Source organism: Gopherus flavomarginatus, chromosome 4 (assembly GCF_025201925.1).
Source record: "Gopherus flavomarginatus isolate rGopFla2 chromosome 4, rGopFla2.mat.asm, whole genome shotgun sequence".
NCBI lineage: Eukaryota > Metazoa > Chordata > Testudines > Testudinidae > Gopherus > Gopherus flavomarginatus.
In genome coordinates this window covers 115233491-115260076 of record NC_066620.1, presented here as the reverse complement: position 1 = coordinate 115260076, position 26586 = coordinate 115233491, and the positions used below count along the sequence as shown (strand labels likewise).

The 26586-nt window shown below is 41.1% G+C and overlaps 1 protein-coding gene and 1 pseudogene across 1 annotated transcript; both read right to left on the bottom strand.

Annotated features, from left to right (window-relative positions):
• Positions 1-9722: 9722 nt before the first annotated feature.
• Positions 9723-10766, bottom strand: LOC127049229 (trace amine-associated receptor 4-like). Its single transcript, XM_050949812.1, has one exon. The coding sequence runs from the start codon at positions 10764-10766 to the stop codon at positions 9723-9725; it is 1044 nt and encodes a 347-aa protein (XP_050805769.1).
• A 5797-nt stretch (positions 10767-16563) lies between these two features.
• Positions 16564-18355, bottom strand: LOC127049264 (trace amine-associated receptor 5-like; annotated as a pseudogene).
• Between the last annotated feature and the right edge of the window lie 8231 nt (positions 18356-26586).

The window sequence follows — 26586 nt, the reverse complement described above, 5'->3', positions numbered from 1 at the left end:
ATCTGGAAGCTGGGAAGTGTGAACGGGTCTTTACAGCTGACTCTAGATAATAATGAATTAGTTCTTGTGAATTTCCACCGGTAGTGATGTTTTCCTTCAATTAATTTTTTGAGAAGTTTGCAATCAGTAATGAAAATAATTATTTTTATTGTGAGACTGACTAGAAACTGTGTTTGCTTCTTATGGACAAATGATCTTTTCTTACAAAAAAAGCCATGCCATATTGCAGATGGAAAATACAAAAGGGCAAATTGTTCATTTTTGTATACTTCCTGTTACAGAGATCAGTGTAGAAAACTATGACTAATAGACTTCCTAAAACACTAGCACTACTTTTCTCCCATGTCATTGCTATGTAACTCCTTATTCGATCGGAAAAGTAACCATAATAAATAAAGATGTACACATGAGAATTTTCAATGAGTATTTTTAATGAATCAGATAATTAACCAATATGATTTTAAACACATATTAATTATGTGCCTTGAAAGTCACATTTAGACAGATGTACTTAAATATATATTTTCCTTTATTTTATTTCATTTTTTAATAATCACTAAGGTTACAGCCAGAATTAGTGAAGGAAGTTAATTTCTGAACAAACACACACACACACACACAATGATGCTGGATCTCTCTTAACTGAAATAAAATATAATTATAAAACTATGCTTATAAATCAGTGGTACTTACAGTAAAACAGAATCACCTATTGTTGTTTCACGTGATCTATATTACAGTGAGTGGATCCCTCTTCTAACGATGTATGTATTGGCATACCTGGGAGATGTGAGATTAATCAACGCCTTATATAATCCAGATGGAGAGGTGGGTCCCTCAGATGAATGACATGCCTGAGGGAATGCACAAAGCATTATTTGTACAACAGAATGTCACTTGTTTTAAGGAACAATGAATCTTAAACATGCTCATGCTCACTTGCCCATAGAATCTATGGACCCCTTTCAGAGGATGCCCATGAACCTCCTTGCCTATGGCTTTCACTTGGAAGGGCACTAATAGCACACAACCATATCTTCTTGTAAAATCCCTGCATCCCCACTCATTCCTGCAGATTCCAGCCCTCCTTTGACTTTTCCTCCACCACATGGTAATAGGCTCCCAACGTCCATCCCTTTTACCTGAAAAACCAAGCAAGAAATCACAACGCCCCATGATCTTCCATATTTCATTGTGAGAGCCTGTCCTGACCTCAATCTCACAAGAAGTTCCTGAACAACTAAGATTTTCTCATCACCCAGAAAAGGTGATTATTGCAATCTTCCCTCCCAATAGACTTGTGGTGAATTTTAAAACAGGCTCCTGGCTCCCAGACTAAACCCTTCATATCCACAAATCTCTCCCTCCTTTTTTGATCTCAAATTCATGACCCTCTGACTACCCACAAATCTGTTACAGACTCCCTGAAAATACCCTTTCTCACCTGGACTCTCCTCACAATATCTGCTGCCTTGACCTGCAGCTCTAGGTTCTTTATGGGCTCCCTAAACAAGATCTTTGCCCCACTTCCTCCCTACTTCTGGTCCCCTCACTAATACACCTTCAATTGTTCATGGTCTTTCCTCACCAGAACCCATTGTGACTGGGGTCCCAGGGGAGCTAGCTGAGGTCACTCAATTAGTGTGAACTGCAAATAATGGGGCAGACAATTTCCAAAGCTGATGGATATTCCAATACTTAGATTTACCAAGCCAACACAAAACAGCCTCTATAACACCTCACTGATTACACAGAAGCCAACAACACAGTTCCGCTAAAGCAAGCCAGCCTCAGGCCTCCACCCAGACACCCAAGTCAAATATGATGAGGATCAGTGAAAATCTTATTCATCATATAAAAAAGTTCCACCAATCCCAAAGGATCGGACACATTACCTCCCAGGTTAAATGAATATTCCAGATCTAGCCCAAATACATGCATACAGACAATTCTTATGAAATAAACTAAAATTTATTAAAAAAGAAAAGAGAGTATTGGTTAAAAGGTCAGTATATATGCACACATGAGTACAATTCTTGAGATTCAGATTCATAACAGAGATGGTGAGCTTTGTAGATTCAAAGAGTTCTTTCAGAATTAGTTCATAGGTTATAGTCCAATGTTTATATTCAGGGTGGTCCAGTAAGAACTGGGATCTCAGACTTGTGGCTTAAGCTTCTCCTGTATGAAGCATCAAGCGAACCTGAGATAAAAAGGATTGGGTTCCAAACATCTTTATACAGTTTCAGGCCTTCTTGTGACAGTTCAGAGTTCTTCTTTGAACAATAGGTAATAATGGGGACTTTTGAAGTAGATTAATTTCCTAAGCATTGCCAGTAATTAACTACATGGATTTACATAAGGCAATTTATCCATTAGGCAGTCTATCACAAACTTTAAACTGACATATCGACAATGACATTATTTCACCCAAGAGTCATGTAAATGTTAATATTCCCTGTTGATGTCTGAATCAATAGCTATAGTGACAGATAGGAACTATCTGTTTACATGACTAGCATTTAAGATATAAGTAAACACATACAATTAGTGTCACCTCTAATTCTCTAATAATACAGGTTTACACTTCAAAGTTCTAGCCTATCTATCATGGAATGATCTAATTACCATTTCTAACATGTCTCTATAGGTTGACCTGGGTCAATTAGCCTGCAGGATGCTTAACCCTTTCTGGCCATGTGTCACACTTTGTATAAGATTCATTGCAATTATATAACAGAGGTAGCAATAATAATTTGCATGGTTATATTTTAATTAGACAACATAACACTTCCATCTCCCACTCCCTTGATGTCCCCTTGCCTCTCATTCCCTCTACTCCTACCAAGTGTTTCCAAATGAACAATGTAGCAGAGCAAACAAAAATGGGAAAGGAAGTGTGGAGGTCCCGCAGAGAGATTGCCATGGCAAAAGTGGGAGGCACACCTTTTATATGGATCTTTAAGAGGGGATTATGCTGAAGTTGGAGCCAGTTCTTATCTTTCTAAACTGGTACGCATTCCATGGCAGATCTCAAGAAGTGATACTTGGTCCTCTACCTTAAGTGGAAAAAAACTTCCCCAAAACTTTCTTCATAAAGACTATAAGGACAAGGCCTTGGACAATTTTCCCAATGGCATTTGAAGTTTTCCACTTGTGTTTTTGCAACATAATGAAAATTTCTGCCCTATATAAAAAAATCATAATGAAAAAATGGTGAATTTTGCATAACAAACTGCCAGAGAAAAAAGTTGCTGTCATGTCAATTCCAAACACTGGACATATATACAGAGAGAGAGAAAGAGAGACAGAGATAGAGATTATCTTTACAATATCAAAGGTTTTTATGGGCATTGAATAGCTCATCAGATTACTAACATAGTATCTATCTGTCTTTGTTGTTTCATCAACTTCGCTATCTTCAGATTCTTCTGCATTTTAATATAAAATGAATTCAAGGTCTCTTTCCAATTCCAAGTATGAATGTATCTACATCAGAATAATAATCCTGTCTATCTAAGTATATATCTATCTGTAGAAACAACGGCATGGGAAGTTATGTCTAATGGTTACTCAGGTGCCTGGCACTTTGATCAGAGTCAGATGCCAACTCAAAGGTCAGATCCAGAGATGGGTCAGGAGTCAAACCAAAGGTCAGAACTGAAGTCAGAGTGAGGAGTCAGTCAAGCCAGGGATTGAAGCTGGAGTCAGTGTTGGGGTAAGATGTAGAAGCAGGGATGGTGAGCAAGGCAGGAAAGCAAGAACAAGGAACAGATGGGATAAGAAGGACAAGAACCAAAACCAGGGTAGACGGTAGGGCTTAGGAATCAGGCAAGTATACAGATCCCATAGTAACAGCCATCCAGGATTCACCTAGTTTCTCAGACAACTTCCTGGGACTATTTATAGTTTATGTAGTATGAGCCAGTCAATCAATGGGGCTGGATGACTCCCCCAGTAATGAGCTTTGTGGATAAGGCCTTTGTGAGCTAGAGCTTGTCTGGACTTCTTCTCCACTGGTTCAGATGAGCTGCTGGGTGGGGTCCATGGTGAGCACCGGGGTTTGAGGCTTGCAAACTCTTACATCACCCCCCTCCTCTTCAAATATATGGGCAGTGGCCTGGCTTTTCCATGGTGTTTTTTGTGGAAAGAATTTACCAGGTGAGGAACCTGGACATTCTTGCCTATTCCCAGAAGCACTCTTCAGGATCGTAGCCTTCTCAATCTACCAGGGTGTTGGTTGGAAGCTGTGAGAGAATGTGGGGCTTCAGAAACAGGCAGGAAGGCAGGGCTCAGGAGTCAGGCAAGTAGGCAGTGTGCATAATATGAGCCAGCCAGGGAATCACCTAGCAGCTTAGGCAGCTTCCTGTGCCTCTTTCTGGTTTAAGTGTTGCTTCCCAGCCAATCAGAGGGGCTAGATGAGTCCCCCAGTTTAGAAGCATTGTGGGTGGGGATTTTGTGAGCTAGAGCTTGGCTGGCCCTCTTCTCAATGCTTTGGTTAGCTGGTGGATGGTGACCACAATCTGTGTACTGGCTGGGGGCCCATGGGCCTGGTGTTGCAGCTTACGATCCCTCACATTATCTATATATGATATTTAGAAAGTGCTCATCACCACTGTATTTAGGTGGCAAATATCAAAACTATAGATAGGTCTTAACTGTCCAAAGCAACTTCAATTGTCCACTTCACTATTATACATTTGGGTCCCTCCCCCATTTTCTTTCTTTGTCTTTTTCCTTCCTCATCACCTACTGGCCATGTGACAAGAAACCATCTAATCAGTGAGAGAAGGTGTTAAGGTTTCCTTCCCACTCTGAACTCTGGGGTATAGATGTGGGAACCCGCATGAAAGGCTCCCTTAAGCTTATTTCTACCAGCTTAGGTTAAAACTTCCCCAAGGCACAATCATATCCTTGTCCTTGGATGGTATTGCTGCTACCACCAAGTGATTTTAACAAAAATCCAAGAAAAGGGGCCACTTGGAGTCCCTGTTTCCACAAAATATTTCCCCAAACCTCTTGACCCCCTTTCCTGGAGAGGCTTGAGAATAATATACTAACCAATTAATTACAAAGTGAGCACAGAACAAACACCTGGGTTTTTAGGACAGTGGAAATCAATCAGGTTATTAAAATAATCTTATTTTTTAAAAAAAGTAAAAGAACCACACCTGCAAAATCAGGATGAAAGGTAACTTACAGGGTAAATAAAAAGATTAAAAACACTGAGGATTCCCCTCTAGGCTTAGCTTCAAAGTTACAAAACAAAACAAAAACAGGAATAAAACTCCCTCTTAGCATAACATAGGGAAAATTCACCAGCTAAAACAAAAGATAATCTAATGCATTTCCTTGCCTTTAGTTACAATTTCTGTAAATTTAGATGTATTATTTCAGGTATCTTTTCAAGAGATGATTTACCTGCTTGGTCTCGCTCTCTCTATTCAGAGAGGGAATAAACAAAGAGAGCACAAACAAAACCTCTTGCCCACCCTCCAGTTTTGAAAGTATCTTTTTTCCTTATTGGACCTTTTGGTCAGGTACCAACCAGGTTAGCTGAGCTTCTTAACCCCTTACAGGTAAAGTTATTCTGTAACTCTGGCTGGGAATTATTTTCTGTTACTGCGTACATAAAGGTTGTTAGCCTTCCCTTTATATTTATGACAGAAGGTTTTCACAAAAGAGGAGGTGCACATTATGTTCTGGAAAAGGCGAGACTTGGTTTACACATTTCTTATATATATCTTTTATTTGCTTGAGCAAACAAAGGCATCTGATTTCCAGTGCAGTCAATATGGCATATTTTGTGTCAGTTTTTCAAAGAGTGCTTCAGCTGCTGAGCCTACAAAAATCTGCACACACATGCAAAATACATAACCAAACATTATACAGTTTTTGCAATATCATGCCCATATATATGCCATCACCTGATGTATGCAAATATCCACTTAATTGAGCAAACGGTGTGCGTGGTCGTGGGGGGAAATGTTGTGAGTGCATTGCATCCACAAGCATTTTTGCCAGCACTTTCAATACACTCTCTGTTGATGATTTAGTCATGTATGTTTAAACAGTGTTATTTTAAAAAACAATCTCCAAGCAGGGAGTGGAGGACTTAGCAGCGCACTGGCATTGCCTGTTAGCTGTGGATGTAACCAGTTAGACGAACACTGCAGAAATCTGACCAGCAGAGGAAATACAAAAGATATGGGAGAGAGATTGTCATGCAGCATTCTCTTTCTTTTACAGGCAATTCTTAGGACTCAAGGCCTTACTGTATAATAAGAAAGTACATATTCTATCCATTATTTGGGAGCCAAAATTTAACAAAGAGTTCTATCTGAAACAGCTTTAGCCAAAAAGTTCTTAAGAAGACTCACACTAATTATGGGTATTTAAGATCATGAAAACTCTGCAAAAAGACTGTTAATGAGACACCCATTATAGCCTTTCCCTAGGGCTCACTCATTCCCTTTGCTGTTTTGCTGCATTTTGCGGCTGACTGAACATGAATCTCACATGGGAATCCTCAAACAAAAACAGCTTCTGTAGGTCTATTCCCTGAGCTCTGTCTGGTGGCCTGCTCAGTGTTCAAGTTTTTTAAAAACATTCTTTAAGTACCTGTGAAATCGCACTCCACAGCAAAACTAAAAACTGAAATTATTTTAAAAAGTCACGTTTAAATTGAGAAAAAGAAGCCACTAACATGCTGAGTGGCATGGCACATGAAGGGCAAAATGGTAGACTTCCTGAATAACAAGGACTGAAAGATCAGATTCTCCAGTCTGCTTTGTCCTCCATAAGTGTAAGCAGCACAAAGTGGCCTTAAAACCTCTGAAGGTGGCCAGTGTAGAGTTCCCTTTAAACAAGGAAATGTTGCATTGGCATAAAGTTGGCAGGAATAGCACAGCTGCCTCCTGCATTAACTGCTCCCACCCCAAAGTGGCCAGCATAAGGAGAGGGAGGGTGCAATGTGGGCTGGGACAGTGATCTGTTATGTCCAGTTCTTCACTGGCTTAATATAACTGTGCAGAAATAACTTGCACTGGAGTTAAGCAACTTCAGATCGGGGAGCTACAGTCAATTCTCTCTGGCTTCAACCTCTAATCAAGCCCTTTATGTCTAAGTATTACTCCTGGGGGAATTCTGCACCACTGCACACATGCAGAATTTGTGTCCTCCCACAGATTTCTTTGCTTCCCCTCAGAAAAAATGACTTTCTGATGGGGAAGCAAATGGAAGCCACAAGAGCAGACATGTACCCCTTCCCTAAGCATGGATACATGGTTTTGGGCACCTGGAGCAGCTGATGGTGCAGCAAATCACTGTGGTGAGAGGGGTGGGGGGCTAGGTCAGACCCCCTTGTCCACCAATCCCCATGCATCCAGGCCCCCACTGTTGTCTCCCCCTACACACCAGAATCCCCCCCACCAAGCCCTGTGCTGAGTCCCACACCTCCAACACCTGACCCTTCCCAGCCACAGCCAGCAGCTCCTACCCTGTGTCAGGCTCAGCTGCTAGTCCCAGCTGGGCTGGGGTTGGGGGAGGAGTGCACTTCTCCTACACAGAGCAGCTGGGCCCGAGCCAAATCCACCTCCAGAAAACTGACCTGTCTCCAAATCTCCCTACCCTGCTTCCTGCCCCATCGCTCCTCAGCCACCGGGGGGAGGGGTCACTGTACTGGGAGCTGCTCCCCCATCTGCCCAACCTGTCCCATTGCCCCTGCACTCATACTCCCCACCATTAGCCCCTGTGCATCCAGATCTCCCCGCACTTGGACTCCCCCACTGAGCTGCTCACACTCAGAATACCGAACACCTTGATCCCCCTACACTAAACCCCTCCACACTTGGATCCTGCCTGTCTGCCTACATAAGGTGTGCCTAGCAAATAGGGACAGAGCCTCTGGGTGTTTCTGTGGAAGGCCCAGCTCTTGCACTATTTCAGGATCAGGTACAGCCTCACCATCGAGTTCATGTCCTGGGTGAGGGTGGGGCTGAAGGGTGATCTTCCACTTCCATGTAGCCAGTGGCATGTGCTCCCCACTGCCATGCTGAAGTCTCCACATTATTTATTGGCAAATAAAATTTGAAGAATTTTGCAGAATTTTAAAATATTGTGCACAGAATTTTTTTTTCTGCAGAATTCCCTGAGGAGTAAAGTATACAAAGGCCAGTATAACCAGGCTCACTTCACTCCTTCTCGGCTCCCTAGGATCAGGGGGCATGTTAGGAGGCAGCAGGGAAAAGAAAGAGATGTTCTGGAGAGAGGCTTTTCCGGGAGCCCCGCAATGCATGGAGCTGAAAGTGGAAGACGCAGTCATCAGCCACAGGGGGCTGACAGGGAGAGCCCCAGCTGTCAGCAGCCTGGGACTTCTGGTGTCTGACAAAATTGCAGGGGAAGCCTAAAATTGTGGGATCTGCAATTTCCACACTATTGCAAATTCAGTAGGGCATTATATATAAGACATTTTATTATTTTTTTATTTACTCCCAGTGTCTAAACTTCATCTTATCATTGTTCTGTCTGGATGAAGGTACATAGTTTCATAAGCAGTACAAAATTAGTATGGCAAATATGAAGTAGCACTAGCTCTTCACCACAAGAGATCTTCTTTGTCTTCTTTGTCCCACCGACAGGAGCCAGCATAAAGAGGTGGAGTTTGGATTGGACCATAAAAGAGAACAAACTTAAGCACCACCATCTGTCCTCTTTCAAAAATGCAGTCATACTGTGTCAGACCAAAAATCCATCTAGTCCTGTATCTGGTCTTCCAAGAGTGGCCAATTTCAGGTGCTTCAGAGGGTATGAACAGAACAGATAATCAGCAAGTGGTCCATCCTCTGTTGTCCACTCCCATCTTGTGGCAAACAGAGGCTAGGGACCCTCAGAGCAGAGTGTTGTGTCCCTGCCCATCCTGGCTAATAGCCATTGATGGACCCAACACCTAGGAACATATCAAGTTCCTTTTATGAACCCAGTAATACTTTTGGCCTTTCACAACATCCCCTTGCTCCTCTGAGCTCTCACATAGTCATTGGGACCATCCCATCTGATCTCAGCTACTTTGACAATACACGGAGATAGAGGTGATTTCTCACCAGCTACAACCCAAACAGAACACTGAATCAATGAACATTCAGAACACATTCTCGTTAGAGACTTAATTGCTCGTTGAGTGCCATGTATGAGACTGGCTTGTATAGCTTACATGTAGATAAAGATCAGTTATTCAGCCAGAGAAAACATTTTGGGCTTAGTTCTATTACCCTTATACATGCTGAGAATTAGAGAAAGATACTCTCAGTTGGATGAAGGGTGGAGTTGGTGGGCCCAAAATGTTGGGAAGAACATTTTTTAAAAGGGGCAACTAGATAAATTAGTGCTTAGATACTGGACTTGGAGAGAAATGACATTGTAGAGTAGCTGTTAAAATGATCACTGTGTATACAGGAACATAGCTGGATAGAATGTATTGTATAATTTCCCAGATTATTCTCTCACTTTCAACTATCTAGACAGACAGCTCACTAAGATAGCATGCTAATCCTTAAACAATACCTATAGAGACACTCTACAAATGAGTTTCTTCAAAAGCATGTGCAGATTCTTGTAAATATTGTCAGTGTATAGGGCCCTATGTGAACTGTTCTAAAAGATCTTCAGAAAGAGCATATGCATCTATTAATGCTAATCCATTCATAAGAGCCCTACTTGGCTAATTAAGTGTATGTGGGAAACAAAGTAAGAGTAGAGGAATCTGGTCTGAAGATTTTACCAGTCACAATCATTTTAAATGCTTTGCGAAACCAAGAGTAAAAGAAACCATAAATGATTGGATTACAAGTAGAATTGAAGTATCCCAGCCAGAGGAAGGCATTGTACAAGTCTTCAGGTGTTGAGAAGTTAATAAAAGGATCAGCTATTGTAAGAATAAAGAAAGGCAGCCAACAAAAAACAAACACCCCCATGACTATACTTAAAGTTTTAGTTGCTTTGTTCTCTTTTTTTGTGGAGATTTTGTTTTTTATTGCAGAGACACATTTTATTGCACTGGGGATTTTAGCAATTTGTCTGGCATGTTTTCTTGCCACAGTAAATATGTGGACATAGATACCCACCATCACTGTGCCTGGGAAAAAGAAGGCTATAAGAGAAGCCATCACTCCCCAGAACTTGTTAAATAAGAGTGCACAGAAACCACTGCAGTCAATAGAAGTCACATATTCTTCAATGCCCTCAATATTCAACTCTGAGAAAACTAAGCCAAAGGCAAATAAGAATGGGACAGACCAGCTAATTAATAAAAATAGTACTATCACAGGGATAGTTATTTTGGTAACATAATGCAATGGGTCACAAACTGCATAGTAACGGTCAACAGAGATAAAACACAGATGGAAAATAGAGGTGGTACAGAGCATTATATCACAACAAGTATGGATTTTGCAGAAGAGGTCTCCAAAATACCAGCATGACTCAATAGACCTGATCATACTGTAGGGCATAACCATGAAACTAAGCAAAAAGTCTGTAGTTGCCATGGAGCAGATCAGGAAGTTGGTTGGAGAGTGCAGCTGTTTGAAATGAGTGATGGAAATGATCACAAACATATTTCCACCCATCGTGAGCACTATTGTTCCCACCATGAAGATGTACATAGCCCAAAGACTGCTTGTAAACCTTACATTTCTAGGACATGAATTGTTAACAAAGTCAAAGCAATACTGCACATTCTGTGGACTCCAGAGATTGGATGAATTCATGAAGTGGGATCATTGATCGGAACCTTTTCAAAAGTATTATAATACAGCCAGTTCTGAGGAAAAAGAAAAACGAAATAAAAAAAATGACATGAACAGTAGCAACATTTGCAGACCTGTGTTTCACATTAGTTTATTAGCATCTAAAATTAAAAATAATGGGCCTGATTCTGCTCTCAGTTGCATTCATGTCAATTCAGAATAATTCTCATTTACTTCAGAGGATTACTCTAGACTTACACCAGTATAAGAGATAGCAGAATATGGCCCAATGCTAACAAAAAAGGAATGGGCTGAATCATTTCCTAAATCCTTTTGAATCTTAAGGTGCTCAAAAACACTTAGTAATATTGGATATTTTTGCTATGGAGTTTGCATTCAACACTATAAGAACCTTGATAAGAGTTTTGTAAAGTGAAAGCCTCAAACACATGACACTCACCTGATTTCCACAGCTCTACCCATCACCTCAGAGATCTTTGTTCCTGGAGATACTGCCCATACTTCCAAGAGAGACATTACAGCATCAGGAAACCCAAACTGGTTGATGCTATAAAGATTTTAACATGCAACACTTCATAAGAGCCTCCTCGTTTTAGCATGCTTGCCAGTAGGCCACTGAGTGTATACCTGCAGACTTGTTTCTGTTTGTAATATTAATCCACTAAGGAGCTTACCCTCAACATATACTTGGCCAGGATTAAGAGAAATATAATATCATCGTGCTGAGGAGTCATTCGGGTTTGCTAAACAATCTGTGCCTCAAAGTACTGAAAGATTTGAAAAACAGGTTAAACAACATCCAGTTTATTGAACTGTATTTATCCTTTATTATGGATAATTGTTATTTAAGACTCTGTTTTTATTTAACCAGTATTTGTTATTACAGATATACATGTGTAAGAAGAAAAAAACCCATCTATGTCACCTTACAGTCTGCACACTTTCATCTACATGCTACTCCTTATGCCAGCAAACTGCTACGCAATTCCTAGGGTATACAGCAGAATCTCAGTTAACAAACACCTCAGGAACAGAGGTTGTTCGTAACTCTGAAATGTTCGTATCTCAGAACAAAACATTATGATTGTTCTTTCAAAACTTTACAACTGAACATTAACTTAATACAACTTTGAAACTTTATTATGCAGAAGAAAAATGTTGCTTTAAACCTTCTAATTTTAAATGAAACAAGCACAGAAATAGTTTCCTTACCTTGTCAAATCCCATTTTTTAAATCCTTCCTTTTAGTTTTTAGTAATTTACATGTAACACAGTACTGTACTGTACAACATTTCCTTTTTTTTACTTTTCGGTCTCTGCTACCTGCTTATGTATTTCTAGTTCCAAATGAGATTTGTGATTGACTGGGCAGTTTGTAACTCTGGTGTTTGTAACTCTGAGGTTCTACTGTAATAGAATTAAAGTGATGGAGTCTGAAGGTGGCGACTATGTGTGATAGTGTGTGCACACACATATATACATAAATGTACACATGTTATCTATATGTTATTAGAGTTTGGGAGTTTCATAGTGGTAAAATAAGGAATTGTGTTTGGCCAGTAACGCCAACAAGAGTTCCTGGTGACATCATAAACCATAAGACTCAAGTTATTGGGAGTTTCTCATGCTACAAGGTCTCCAAATTTAGTTAGATGCTTAAAGTATGTATACGTCAGGGACTCATTCTTCAACAGAATACAGATCTTAATCAAACAAACTGCCCCATCTGCAAGTCCCATTTCTTCCTCCTTTCAATTCTATAGGTCCATATCCCTTCTCCTGTTTTATCTATCCCCTTTATTTGTCCCTCACATATTCCTGTTTTTCTTTTCTTTCTCCCAGCTTGTCAGGTTCATTAAGCTATTTCTGGATCAAAAAGTACATGAAAGCTTTCTGGCATACTTTTCTAAAATCCATTGGAAACGCCATTGTATGATAAGAATATGAACATTTGCCATTATAAACGTATTGCAGGTTTACATCGGGTATGCCCGGCTGATACCAAAACGTAGCTTTGTTATAGTCTGTATCCTATATAACAACCTTGTAGTATGAATGCCCCCAATAGGCAATTATGCTGTGTGTATGCGTAACATTTTGTGATCTTTCTCCTTTTTACACCAAAGATATTGAAAGTATCGTATCTATTGTAGGCCAAAACCTTACCCCATTAAAGTCATTGAGAGTTTAAAAATGACTTTGATGGAATTAATATTAGACCTTATGTCTAATAAAGTTTATTCCTACAAGTATTTAAGCATGTGTATAACTTTATTCCAAATGAACAGGGCTACTGAAATCAATAGGTCTAGCCACCTGTGAATAAGAGTGTTTGCAGAAAAGGATTTTAGTATAGTATCTTGCTTTAGTACTTTGAAATGATATATGACATTAACATGCATAAGAAATATCATAATGTTTGCTCAGTAACAGATTTTGTAAAAGTAAACTCTCAGAGACTGCAATCTCATGAAAAACAACTTTCTAGCCCAGCTCTGCAGTCCTCACAATGGTAATTAGCAGCTCACTAATACCATTTACAGATGTTTTTATCTGTCATTGGAATAACATAAATTATTGATGATACAGCTGTTCATCTCTAGACAGTTTCTCAACGATCTTGCCACACATTTTAAGATTCAATTGACTTCTTTATTCTACATCGTGGATCAAGTTATTCTTATGATACAGAGACAAACATTTCCTCTGAATGAAACACTAGAAAACTTTTTGTCATTACAGTCATTCCATTATTGAGATTGGAAAATCAAATAAATTGCAGTTCTTCTAGTACTTTACAAAATTCAGTTGGTTACATCATTACATGGGAGTAAAAGATGATTTACCTGATATCTCTCTATAATTCATCTTTTCATGGAAAACATTTGCAGCTGTGATTTTTGCTTTTGTTTCCATTCTCATTTCAGTTAGAAAATCTTCCGATACAAATCAATGAACAGTTTTAGAGTTTATTTGTAAAATGTGCATAACTTTTTTTCTTATTACCTTACAAAGCTTTTTTGGTTGCTTTTTTCTCCATGAGACTCCTTTGTGGCAATTCTCAATGAAAATGCATTTGATTTTTTTCCTCTTTTCTTATCAGATTAACTGGGATGCTACTAGTATATATACAACAAAGAAGACCTGTAGCTGTCTCTGGTGAGTTCACAAGTCTCCTATCGTGTCTTTACTTTGGCAGATTTACTCTGTAACTCTTCTCTGCTGCTGCAGCTGAGAAAAAGTATGCACAAACAATCCAGTGAGGAGATTATTTAATTTGGTTCACAGCCACATTGGAAATGGAAAGATGAACTTTACAACTACTTAAATATGTTAAATATAAAGCCATGGGAGGTCTTTTAAATTATAACTTATAAGATTCATGGGACAGGGGTTGTCATTTACTCTGCTGAGTAGGGCCAATAGAAAATAATCTGTCAATTATTTTTGGAAAATTCGTTTTTTGTCTAAAGACATATTTTTTACAATAAGTGTCTGTTTTCAGTGGAAATTTTCAATTTCTCATCCAAAAACTGAAAGGCCACAAGCAAAAATATTTCATCCCAAGTCCAAAATACTTCAGATCTGAAATGCTGCCACAGGGTCTCATGGGAATTGTAATTAGAGTGCCTGACACTCCAATTCTCCTCTCACCACACTCCATTCCAATTTCCACAGCCAGAATTCATCTCCCATAATGCACCATGGCCATGGAACTCTATTCTATATAACCTCTACTCAGCCAGAGGGGAGACTGTGGCACATCACAGAAGATGTAGTCCAATGAGGAAGCACAGCTTATAGAGGAGAATGGGGCCTGAGGCACTTGAACTAGAGCGCCCAGGAGGCATTAAAGTAGCAAAGAACCTAAACATTTTCCAACTGAAATGAAAGATTTTTCATTTTCATTGATATTTTCCATGGGGGAAAAACCCTTATTTTCTAATGTCGATGGGACCCTAACCTGTCAGAGAGGTCTCTATGTTCTATTGCAATGTAGATGTTAAATTATAATAATTAAGTCTCAATTGAGATAAATGAAAAAAAGCAACTAGTGTAATGACTTCTAAAACAGGGGAATGCCTTATAAAAGACAGGGAATCCAAGGATGATCAGTTACATCTAGGAATGGGCAAAATATGCTAGAAATTATAGGTGTCTTGTTCTCCTTTTTCCATTTCCACAGTTCAGCCTTTGACCATTTCAATCCCTTAAACATTATGAAGGGTCCTAAAAGATCGTTCTCACCATGTGTTTCTGCACATCTAAATTCAAGCCACAACTAGACACACAAGTAGTGAAATACCACAAGGCAAACTGTTCTCACTGTATCCTTAGCTCTATCCAAGGCCTCATGAGACCATCCCTAGTGAGCAAAGCACTAAAGCACTTACTTCACTTTGAACACAAGGTTCGGTTCTACTGAGTTAAACAAATGCTTAAGTTGCTCTGCTGAATTAGAACTCAGAACAGTAAGTAACACCTAGGTGAAAAGAAAACTTGTTCTTGTGAGATTTTCAGCTAAGGATTCATACCCCAGGTATTTAGATTGCTTGGGTGTTCTTTAATTTTCTTCTAGCCTGGGAATGTAGCAGAAAGGCTGATATGTGCTGCCCACTTTTACTTGCGTTTATCTGTGGACTCCAGAAAGGTATATAAAACACCAATCCAGAACAGTTCATACGGTAAGAGGATCATGCAAACCATGCAGAGGTATTTACAGATGAAAATGATATATCCTTGCCATAAGCAGGCATTGTATAAATCTACAGGGATTGATGAGTTACTACATCTTTTAGCTATAGTATGTCAGAATAAGGAAAGTTAATGAACAGAACACTTATTTGAACAAAAATTGTTGGATCTGCAGACAGCAGCAGTCACTGCTGGGACAGGCAGAGCAGGAGTCATGATTTCAGAACAATTCACAGATATGTTGTCAGACTATCAGGCACAACGGCGCATGGAAGAAATAGGCTGATGCATTCAGCATACATAGAGGGTTATGAACAGTTATTTTTTGTGTATAGGGATTGTGTATGAATAAGACTATTATGTAGTGAATTTATTTATCACCAAGGGAGAGGGTGGTAGTGGGGTACTGGCCTAGTGGTCGGAGCAGAAACAGAAAAAGGACCTGGGGATTACAGTGCACTAGAAGCTCAATATGAGTCAGCAGTGTGCCCTTGTTGCTAAGAAGACCAACGGCATATTGGGTTGTATTAGTAGGAGCATTGCCAGCAGATCGAGGGAAGTGATTATTCCCCTCTATTTGGCACAGGTGAGGCCACATGTGGACTATTGTCTTCAGTTTTGGTCCCCCTACTACAGAAGGGATGTGGACAAATTGGAGAGAGTCCAGCAGAGGCAATGAAAATGATTACGGGCTGAGGCACATGACTTTCGAGGAGAGGCTGAGGGAACCGGGGTTATTTAGCCTGCAGAAGAGAAGAGTGAGGGGGGATTTGATAGCAGCCTTCAACTACCTTAAGGGGGGTTCCAAAGAGGATGGAGCTCAGCTGTTCTCAGTGGTGGAAGATAACAGAACAAAAAAAACAATGGTCTCAAGTTCCAGTGGGGGAGGTCTAGGTTGGTTATCAGGAAAAGCTATTTCACTAGGAGGGTGGTAAAGCACTGGAATGGGCTACCTAGGGAGGTGGTGGAATCTCCATCTTTAGAGGTTTTTAAGCCCTGGCTGGGATGATTTAGTTGGTGTTGGTCCTGCTTTGAGCAGGGGATTGGACTAGATGACCTCCTGAGGTCTCTTCTAACCCTAATATTCTATGATTCCATGATTCTATGGTGGGGTAATGAAATCTAGAAGACAGTCTACCATGGTGTCTATAGTAAAGGGCAGCCAGCGAGGAGATAGTTTCCTATATCTGTACCAAGAGTTTTAGCTGCCTTTTTTTTCCCTCTTTGATGCTCCTAAATGTAGCCCACATCCAGCACTCTTGTTCATGCTGCTCATCTGTCTAGCTTGTCTGTTTGCCACAATAAATATTTTCACATACAAAGTTATCATTATGAGGCAGGGAAAGAAGAAAAGAGGGAAGTTCAACCAGCCCCAGAGCTTGTTGAACAGCAGCTGACATCTACCAACACAGGGCATATCTTGTAAGAAATGGCCCAACCCCTCTTAAATTGCATTGGTATAGAGCAAGACAAAAGTATAAATCATGGGGACTCCCCATCCTATCGCTATATATACGCATGCCACTCTTATGGTAAACTTAGTGGGGTAGAGCAAAGGATCACAGATAGCATAGTGACGATCAATGAAAATAAAACACAGATGAAACATAGAGGTAAAAAAAAAGACAGTGTCCAGAAAGGTATGCAGCCTACAAAAGTCATCTCCAAAATACCAGCAACTCTCCACAGATCGGATAGTGCTGAAGGGCAGCACCATTATCCCCAGGAGGAGATCTGCAAGGGCCAGGGAGAATAGTAAGAAGTTGGTGGGGGTGTTATAGCATTCTTTCTCAGATCTGAATCTTAGAGTTCAGAAAATGAGATACTAGCATGAATTTCCCTAAGCTTAATTTCCAGTTTAGATCTGATAGGCTGCCACCACCCAAAAATATAGTATTTTGGGGCACTCTGACCTCCCCAACCTTCCCTGGGGACCCCAAGAACCCAGACCCCTTGGGTTCTTAAAGCAAGGAGAAATAAACCATTCCCCCACCTTCCCCCTCTCAGAACTTCTCTCCCTGGGCTATCCTGAGATACTGATCTAACCTCTTAAATCACCATACAGAGAAGCATCTCCCTTCCCTTCCACAAAGAGGCAAACAGATTCAAGGAAAACAGAGAGAGATTTTATCTCTCCCTTTCCCGTCTCCCCACCCGTCCTGGTGAGTTATCCCAATTCCCTGGGATAAAACAAGGGAAACAGAGAAAAAACAATCAATCAGGTTCTCTAAAAAGAATTATTTTAATAAAAAAAAGGAAAAAGTAAAGAATTATCTCTGTAACTTCAAGATGTCAATATACAGGGTCCTACAACTTACAGATACCAGAAAGAGACTTTCCCCCCAGTACCAAATCAAATCAAAATATTTCCAGCAACTACACATATAAAAGGTAACCAGCCAGATCCACAATTGCAAATAGAGTAAAACAATTTAAAAAAACACCTAAACAGCCTGTTTTTTACTCACTACTTGAAAAGAGACTTAGAGATCCTGTAGTAATGTCTGGTCTCTCTCAGACCCTCCGAGAGAAGAACAAAGAACAAAGAACTCACACCCAAACTTCCCTCCACCCGAATTTAAAAGTATCTTGTCTTCTGATTGGTCTTCTGGTCAGGTGTCCAGTTTCCTGCTTGTAACCCTTTACAGGTATAAGAGACATTAACCCTTAACACTCTGTTTATGACAGGGGGTATGTAGGGTATTGAAATGGGAGACTGCCATCACCACCATCGGGTTCCCCAGTATGGTGAGCAGCATGCCCATGGCACAGGCCATGTAGATGGCCAGCTGGATGCCAAAGGAGTGAAGCGTTCTGGAGCAGGAACCATTCACTTCATAGCACAATGGAGTGGACACCACTTCATTAGCACCTGGCTTCTGGACAGAGCTCATTTCTTCCTTACTAGCTGTTCTCTACCTTCTCCAGCTCTTCCACACTTCCTGTAAATGACTCGACTTCTAAGAGAGATTCAGACAGTTTATCTTCTGTGCTAAAAATAATAAGAAAGTAAGTTAGGCAAGAAAGAAAACCACATATTTATTAATACAAATGAAAAAGGCCAGTTTTTTGATAATTTGCGTACGACTTTTAAGGCATAGTTTTTCATATATATTTTCCCTTTATTTTCTCAGTCAAAAATATTTATTTATGCAATCGCTTGGAATGAATGAAGGAAATATAGTAAAGTTAAACCCAAAAGGAAATGGAGCAAAAATTGTGCCATAAAAGTATACTGAGTCCCAGTCTCTGCAAGCTGGGGTGTATGAACTGATCTTTACAGCTGACGCTATAAAATAACAAATTAGTTCTTATGAAATTCCACTGGCAGGTTTCCTTAATGTAGTTTTTGAGAAGTTTTCAATCTGTAATGAAAATAATTATTTTTATTTTGAGTCTAACTAGAAACTGTTTGCTTCTTATGGACAAATTATCTTTTCTTATTAAAATAGCTATGTCATATGGCAGATGAAAATTCCAAAGGGCAAATTGCTCGTTTTATATACTTCCAGTTAGAAATGAATGTAGAAAACCAGTATAAGACTGAAAATTCCACACTCAAGTAACCAACTGTAATGACTAATAGACTTCCTAAAACACTAGCACTACTTTTCTCCCATGTCATTGCTATGTAACTCCTTATTCAATAGGAAAAGTAACCATAATAAATATAGATGTACACATGAGAATTTTCAAAGAGTATTTTTAATGAATCATATAATTAACCAATATGATTTTAAACACACACATTAGTTATGTTTTTAAAAACTACATTATGATAGATGTATTTAAATATATACTTTCTGTTTGTTTGTTTTTTCCAAAATCACTTAGGTTGCAGCCAGAATTCATTAATTTCTGAACAAACACACACAGAATGATACTGGATCTCTCTTAAATTCAATAAAGTATAATTATAAAACTATGTTTATAAATCAGTTGTACATATAGTGAAACAGAATCACCTATTGTTGTCTCATGTGATCTATATTACAGTGAGTAGATCCCTCTTCTTATGATGTATCAGTTGGCATACCTGGGAGGTGGGAGATTAGTCAATGCCTTATATAATCCAGATGGAGAGATTGGTCCTTCTCAGATGAATAACATGCCTGAGGGTGTGCTCAAAACATTATTTGTACAAGAAAACATTATTGCTTTTAAAAAACAAAGAGTCTTAAACACGCTCATGCTCACTTGCCCATAAAAACTTTAGACCCCTTTCAGGGGACGCTGATGAGCTTTTGCTTGGAAGGATCCTTCAATCCCCATTCTTCTCTGCAGGTTCCAGGCCCACTTTGACCTATTCTCCACCATGCTCAAACAGGCTCCCCATGTCTATCCCTTTTACCCCAAAATCCAAGCAACAAATCACAATGCCCTAGGATCTTCCATATTTCCCAGTGAGAGTGTGCCTTGCCTTCAAACTCACAAGTTCCTGGCAAACTGAGATTTTCTCATCACCCAGAAAAGGTGATTATTACAACCTTCCCTCCCCATAGATGTTCTGACAGTCTCTTGGTTTTATCTGACTCAGAGTAAACTCCCAGTTCCACAAAATAACCTGGTTTAATGTGACTCTGGACACTCTCCTCAAGACTATCCAGCAATGTGCTCCAGGCTTCCCACAACATAGCTGTGAATTTTAAAACAGGCTCCTGGCTCCCAGACAGAACTCTTTATATTCACGAATCCCTCCCTGCTCCTGATGACAAATTCATGATCCCATCACTCCTCACAAATCTGTCACAGACGTCCAAAAATATCTTTTCTCACCTGTAAAAGCAGCAAAGAATCCTGTGGCACCTTATAGACTAACAGACGTTTTGGAGCATGAGCTTTCGTGGGTGAATACCCACTTCCTCAGATGCATGTAATGGAAATATCCAGGGGCAGGTATATATATGTGTGCTAGCAAGCAAGCTAGAGATAACGAGGTCAGTTCAATCAGGGAGGATGAGGCCCTGTTCTAGCAGTTGAGGTGTGAAAACCAAGAGAGGAGAAACTGGTTCTGTAATTGGCAAGCCATTCACAGTCTTTGTTCCATCCTGAGCTGATGGTGTCAAATTTGCAGATGAACTGAAGCTCAGCAGTTTCTCTTTGAAGTCTGGTCCTGAAGTTTTTTTGCTGCAGGATGGCCACCTTAAGGTCTGCTATAGTGTGGCCAGGGAGGTTGAAGTGCTCTCCTACAGGTTTTTGTATATTGCCATTCCTAATGTCTGATTTGTGTCCATTTATCCTTTTCCGTAGAGACTGTCCAGTTTGGCCGATGTACATAGCAGAGGGGCATTGCTGGCATATGATGGCTTATATTACATTGGTGGATGTGCAGGTACAGGCAGAAATCGTGGAACAACAACATCGCTTGCCTCACAACCTAAGTCGTGCAGAACGCAATGCCATCCACAGCCTCAGAAACCACCCTGACATTATCATCAAAGAGGCTGATAAAGGAGGTGCCGTTGTCATCATGAACAGGTCTGACTATCAAAAGGAGGCAGCCAGACAACTCTCCAATACCAAATTCTACAGGCCACTTCCCTCAGATCCCACTGAGGAATACACTAAGAAACTACAGCATCTACTCAGGACACTCCCTACACTAACACCAGAAGAAATCAACATACCCCTAGAGCCCCGACCAGGGTTATTCTATCTACTACCCAAGATCCACAAACCCGGAAATCCTGGACGCCCCATCATCTCGGGCATTGGCACTCTCACTGAAGGACTGTCTGGATATATGGACTCTCTACTCAGACCCTATGCCACCAGCACTCCCAGCTATCTCCGCGACACCACTGATTTCCTGAGGAAACTACAATGCATTGGTGACCTTCCAGAAAACACCATCCTAGCCACCATGGATGTAGAGGCTCTTTACACAAACATCCCACACACAGATGGAATACAAGCTGTCAGGAACACTATCCCTGATGATGCCACAGCACAACTGGCTGCTGAGCTCTGTGCCTTTATACTTACACACAACTATTTCAAATTTGATGACAATATATATCTCCAGATCAGTGGCACTGCTATGGGCACCCGCATGGCCCCACAATATGCCAATATCTTCATGGCCGACCTGGAACAACGCTTCCTCAGCTCTCGTCCACTCACACCCCTTTTCTATCTACGGTACATTGATGACATCTTCATCATCTGGACCCATGGGAAGGAGACTCTGGAAAAATTCCACCATGATTTCAACAGCTTCCACCCCACCATCAACCTCAGCCTGGACCAATCTACACAGGAGGTCCACTTTCTTGACACCACGGTGCACATAAGTGATGGTCACATTAACACCACCCTATATCGAAAACCCACCGACCGCTATGCCTACCTTCATGCCTCCAGCTTCCATCCCGGGCACATCACACGATCCATTGTCTACAGCCAAGCACTGAGGTACAACCACATCTGCTCTAACCCCTCAGACAGAGACCAACACCTACAAAATCTCCACCAAGCATTCTCAAAACTACAATACCCACATGAGGAAATAAGGAAACAGATCAACAGAGCCAGACGTGTACCCAGAAGCCTCCTACTGCAAGACAAACCCAAGAGAGAAACCAACAGGACTCCACTGGCCATCACATACAGCCCCCAGCTAAAACCCCTCCAATGCATCATCAAGGATCTACAACCCATCCTGGACAATGATCACACACTTTCACAGGCCTTGGGTGGCAGGCCAATCCTTGCCCACAGACAACCTGCCAACCTGAAACATATTCTCACCAGTAACTGCACACCACATCATAATAACTCTAGCTCAGGAACCAATCCATGCAACAAACCTCGATGCCAACTCTGCCCACATATCTACACCAGCGACACCATCACAGGACCTAACCAGATCAGCCACACCATCACTGGTTCATTTACCTGCACATCCACCAATGTAATATACGCCATCATATGCCAGCAATGCCCCTCTGCTATGTACATCGGCCAAACTGGACAGTCTCTACGGAAAAGGATAAATGGACACAAATCAGACATTAGGAATGGCAATATACAAAAACCTGTAGGAGAGCACTTCAACCTCCCTGGCCACACTATAGCAGACCTTAAGGTGGCCATCCTGCAGCAAAAAAACTTCAGGACCAGACTTCAAAGAGAAACTGCTGAGCTTCAGTTCATCTGCAAATTTGACACCATCAGCTCAGGATGGAACAAAGACTGTGAATGGCTTGCCAATTACAGAACCAGTTTCTCCTCTCTTGATTTTCACACCTTAACTGCTAGAACAGGGCCTCATCCTCCCTGATTGAACTGACCTCGTTATCTCTAGCTTGCTTGCTAGCACACATATATATACCTGCCCCTGGATATTTCCATTACATGCATCTGAGGAAGTGGGTATTCACCCACGAAAGCTCATGCTCCAAAACGTCTGTTAGTCTATAAGGTGCCACAGGATTCTTTGCTGCTTTTACAGATCCAGACTAACACGGCTACCCTCTGATACTTTTCTCACCTGGAGTCTCCTCACAGTATGTGCTTCCTTGACCTGCAGCTCTAGGTTCTTTGTGTGCTTCCTAAACAAGATCTTTGCCATTCTTCCTCTCTACGTCTGGTCTCCTCACTAACACGCCTTCAATTGCACATGGCCTTTCTTTACCAGAACCCATCTCCCATTTCCTTGATGCTCCCTTGCCTCTCATTCCCTCTGCTCCTGCCAAGTGTTTTCCAAGTGCACTCTGTGCCAGAGGAAACAAAAGTGGGAAAGGAAGTGTAGAGGTCCCACAGAGAGATTGCCATGGCAAAGGTTGAAGGCACATCTTTTATGTAGATTTTTAAGAAGGGATTACGCTGAAGTTGGAGCCAGTTCTTATCTTTTTCAACTGGTAAACATATTCCGTGGCAGAACTCCAGAAGTGATGCTAGGTCCTCTACCTGAGTGGGAAAAAAATCTTCCCCAAAACTTTTTAAATAAAGACTACAAGGCCAAGGCCTTACAATTTTTTCAATGTCTTTTGAAATGTTACAATTGTGTTTTAGCAACATTATGAAAACTTCTGTATAAAAAAATTATAGTGAAAAAATTGTGAATTTTGCATAACTTTACAAACTGCTAGACAAAAAGATTGCTACAATGTCAGTCCAAACAACGGACATTTTTATGTGTGTTCATCAAAAAAGTGTAGATAGATAGATAGGTAGATAGATTATCAAAGGTTTTTATGGAATCATCAGATTACTAATATAGTATATATCTGTCTTTGTTGTTTTGTCATCTTCACTATTTTCATATTCTTCTAGGTTTTAATATAAAATGAATTCAAGGTCTCTTTCCAATTCCAAGTGTGAATGTATCTACATCAGAATAATAATCCTGTCTATCTATCTATATGTAGGGACTATGGCATGGACAGTTACTTCTAATTGTTAGAATCAGGAGCCTGGAACCTTGATCAGAGTCAGATGCCAACCCAAAGTTCAGATCCAGAGACAGAATCAGGAGTCATATCAAAGGTCAGAACTAGAGTCAGAGTGAGGAGTCAAGCCAGGGATGTGGAGCAAGGCAGGAAAGCGGAAACTAGGAACAAATGCAGATGTGGGATAAGGAGGGCAAGAACCAGGCTGCACAGCAGGGCTTAGGAATCAGGCAAGTATACAGAAACCATTGTAGCAGCCATTCAGGGATTCACCTAGTTTCTCAGGCAACTTCCTGGACCTGTTTATGTAGTATGTCCCAGCCAATCAGCGAGGCTGGATGACTCCTCCAGTCATGAGCTTTGTGGACAAGGCCTTTGTGAGCTAAAGCTTGGCTGAACTTCTCCACTGGCTCAGGTGAGTGGCTGGATGGTATCCATGGTCTGAGCACTGGGGTTTGAGGTTTGCAAACTCTTACATCACCCCTGTCCTCTTCAAATATGTAGGCAGTGGTCTAGTATCAGAGGGTAGCCGTGTTAGTCTGGATCTGTAAAAGCAGCAAAGAATCCTGTGGCACCTTATAGACTAGGTTTTATATGTGACATGCATCTGAGGAAGTGGGTATTCACCTACGAAAGCTCATGCTCCAAAACGTCTGTTAGTCTATAAGGTGCCACAGGATTCTTTGCTGCTTTTGCAGTGGTCTAGGTTTTCCATGGTGTTTTTTGTGGAAAGCTTTTACCAGATCAGGAGTCTCAATATTCACACCTGTTCCCAGGAGCACTCTTCAGGACCACAGCCTTCCCAGTCTACACGATACCAAAGTCTACTTTTTGCCTGATTCTGGCACTGAGGATCTCATGGATGATATACTCACCCTGGTCTTAAAAACATACCAACGGAGGGTGGGATGGTGTTTGGGAGTGGTGAGGGAATGGTGGGCTTCAGGAGTGATACATGGAAAATTGAGTATATTTGGAGAGAATGAAGTAATTTGTGTTCAAAGGTAACTGGGTTCATTTGCCGGGAAATTCAATAGCTGCCAAGGGATTGATAACCAAATGTATGAAACGGCCTGTTCTTGTGTAGGTTTTTCATCAAGTGGCATACCTTCTGGCTTACCAGAAGTGTGGACCCCTCCTGTTGTTGATGATCCTTACATGGTTTCTTGGCATCCTCCAGGTGAACTTTTAGGCTATCTTGGGTTTGACATGTCTGTTGTGTCAAGTCTAGGGCTCCTGGGTTGTGGGAAGGTGTGGGTAGCTCTGGGTAGAACCCAGGGGAGAACCCATAGTTTGAAATAAAAGGGCTTTGCCACATAGAAACTTGTTCTGCTTTGTACACAAACTTTGTACACAAACCATTGTATTCAAACACTGCCTGAGCTAGAAGCAAGGACCAATCATTCTGGTGGAGGTTTATGAAGCACCAAAAATACTGCTCTCAAATCTCATTGGTTCTCTTCACTTGACTATTTGTCTGAGGATGATAGGCAGCAAAGAGGCAGGAGTGGGTGCCAGTGCAGGGGATGAAGTGTGCCATCTTTGTGAAGTGGTCCATTGCTGTCTGAATTGTTGTGAACCCGCTGGACTCAGGCAGTTCACTTCAAAATCTAAGGCAGTGACTGTCTAGGATCCAGGTGGAGTCCTGAGGGATTGCAAAAGTCTGAAATGTTTATTGTGTGACACATTGGAGTCGGGGCATACATTGGAAGAGGCCATATAGGCCTGCAATGTGGCTTGAATGTGAGGCCACCAGAAGACATGAGAGACTAGGAGCTAAGCTTTAAAGCAGCCAAACTGCCTGGTGGGAGTCATAACATATTTTTATGGTTAGAGGCCTTGGAGGCCTGGTAGGAAAACATATATATGCCCTTATACATAGATTACCCCATCTTGGATGTTGTGGGGCTCCTTACTTATGGCTTCCTGCTCATCAGGAGGGTGTTAGGGGGCTTATTCCTTAACCCTCTCACTTCCTTGGGCCTTTTCGCATGAACAGAGAGCAACAATACCCGAAGTCCAAAGGTGCATCTGCTTCAATGATGAAGACTTGCATGGTATTGGGGTGGATCAGTATGGGAACAATGATAATTGTGAGTATTAATTGCTCAAGACCTGATGGGCCTTTATGGAGCAGGGCAGTGAGAGGGATGATTCACTCCAAGAATTTTGGGATGAACCAGCGATAAATGTTCATGAACCCCAGGAAATATTGTAATTTATGAACATTCCAAGGTACTTCCCACTAGAGACTGTCTTTATCTTATGTGGGTCCATCATGATACTAGTAGGAGACACGATGAACCCTAGGATTCTATGACATGGTGACCTACTTCATGGCACACATAGTCCACACATAGTCCAAGGCTTTCATCTTTCTTTTTAATAAAGAGGAGTGGTGCCTTGGAAGGCAAAGTGGACTTATGAATAAAGCCCTTGGATAGGTTCTCCTGAAGGTAGGTTCACAATACAGCTAGAAATGGCAAATATATGCTGAGTGGAATGTTTTCCCCGGTTGTAGTTTGATTGGGCAATTGTAGTCCCTGTGCAGGGGCAAGGTGTCTGTGGATTTTTGCTAAAGACATCTTTGTAGTTACTGTATTTGGATGGAACTTAAGTGCTGGCATCACCAGATGACATTGCCAGGCCAGCTTCCCTGGCATGCAACTGCTGGGGAACTACTGCGCATTGCCCATTTCCTGGGGTCAAGCAGTGCAGATATCTGAGAAAAA

What these genes read in the sequence shown, in the direction of transcription:
- LOC127049229 (XM_050949812.1), bottom strand. Translation starts at nt 10,766, where the DNA reads ATGAATTCATCCAATCTCTGGAGTCCACAGAATGTGCAGTATTGCTTT.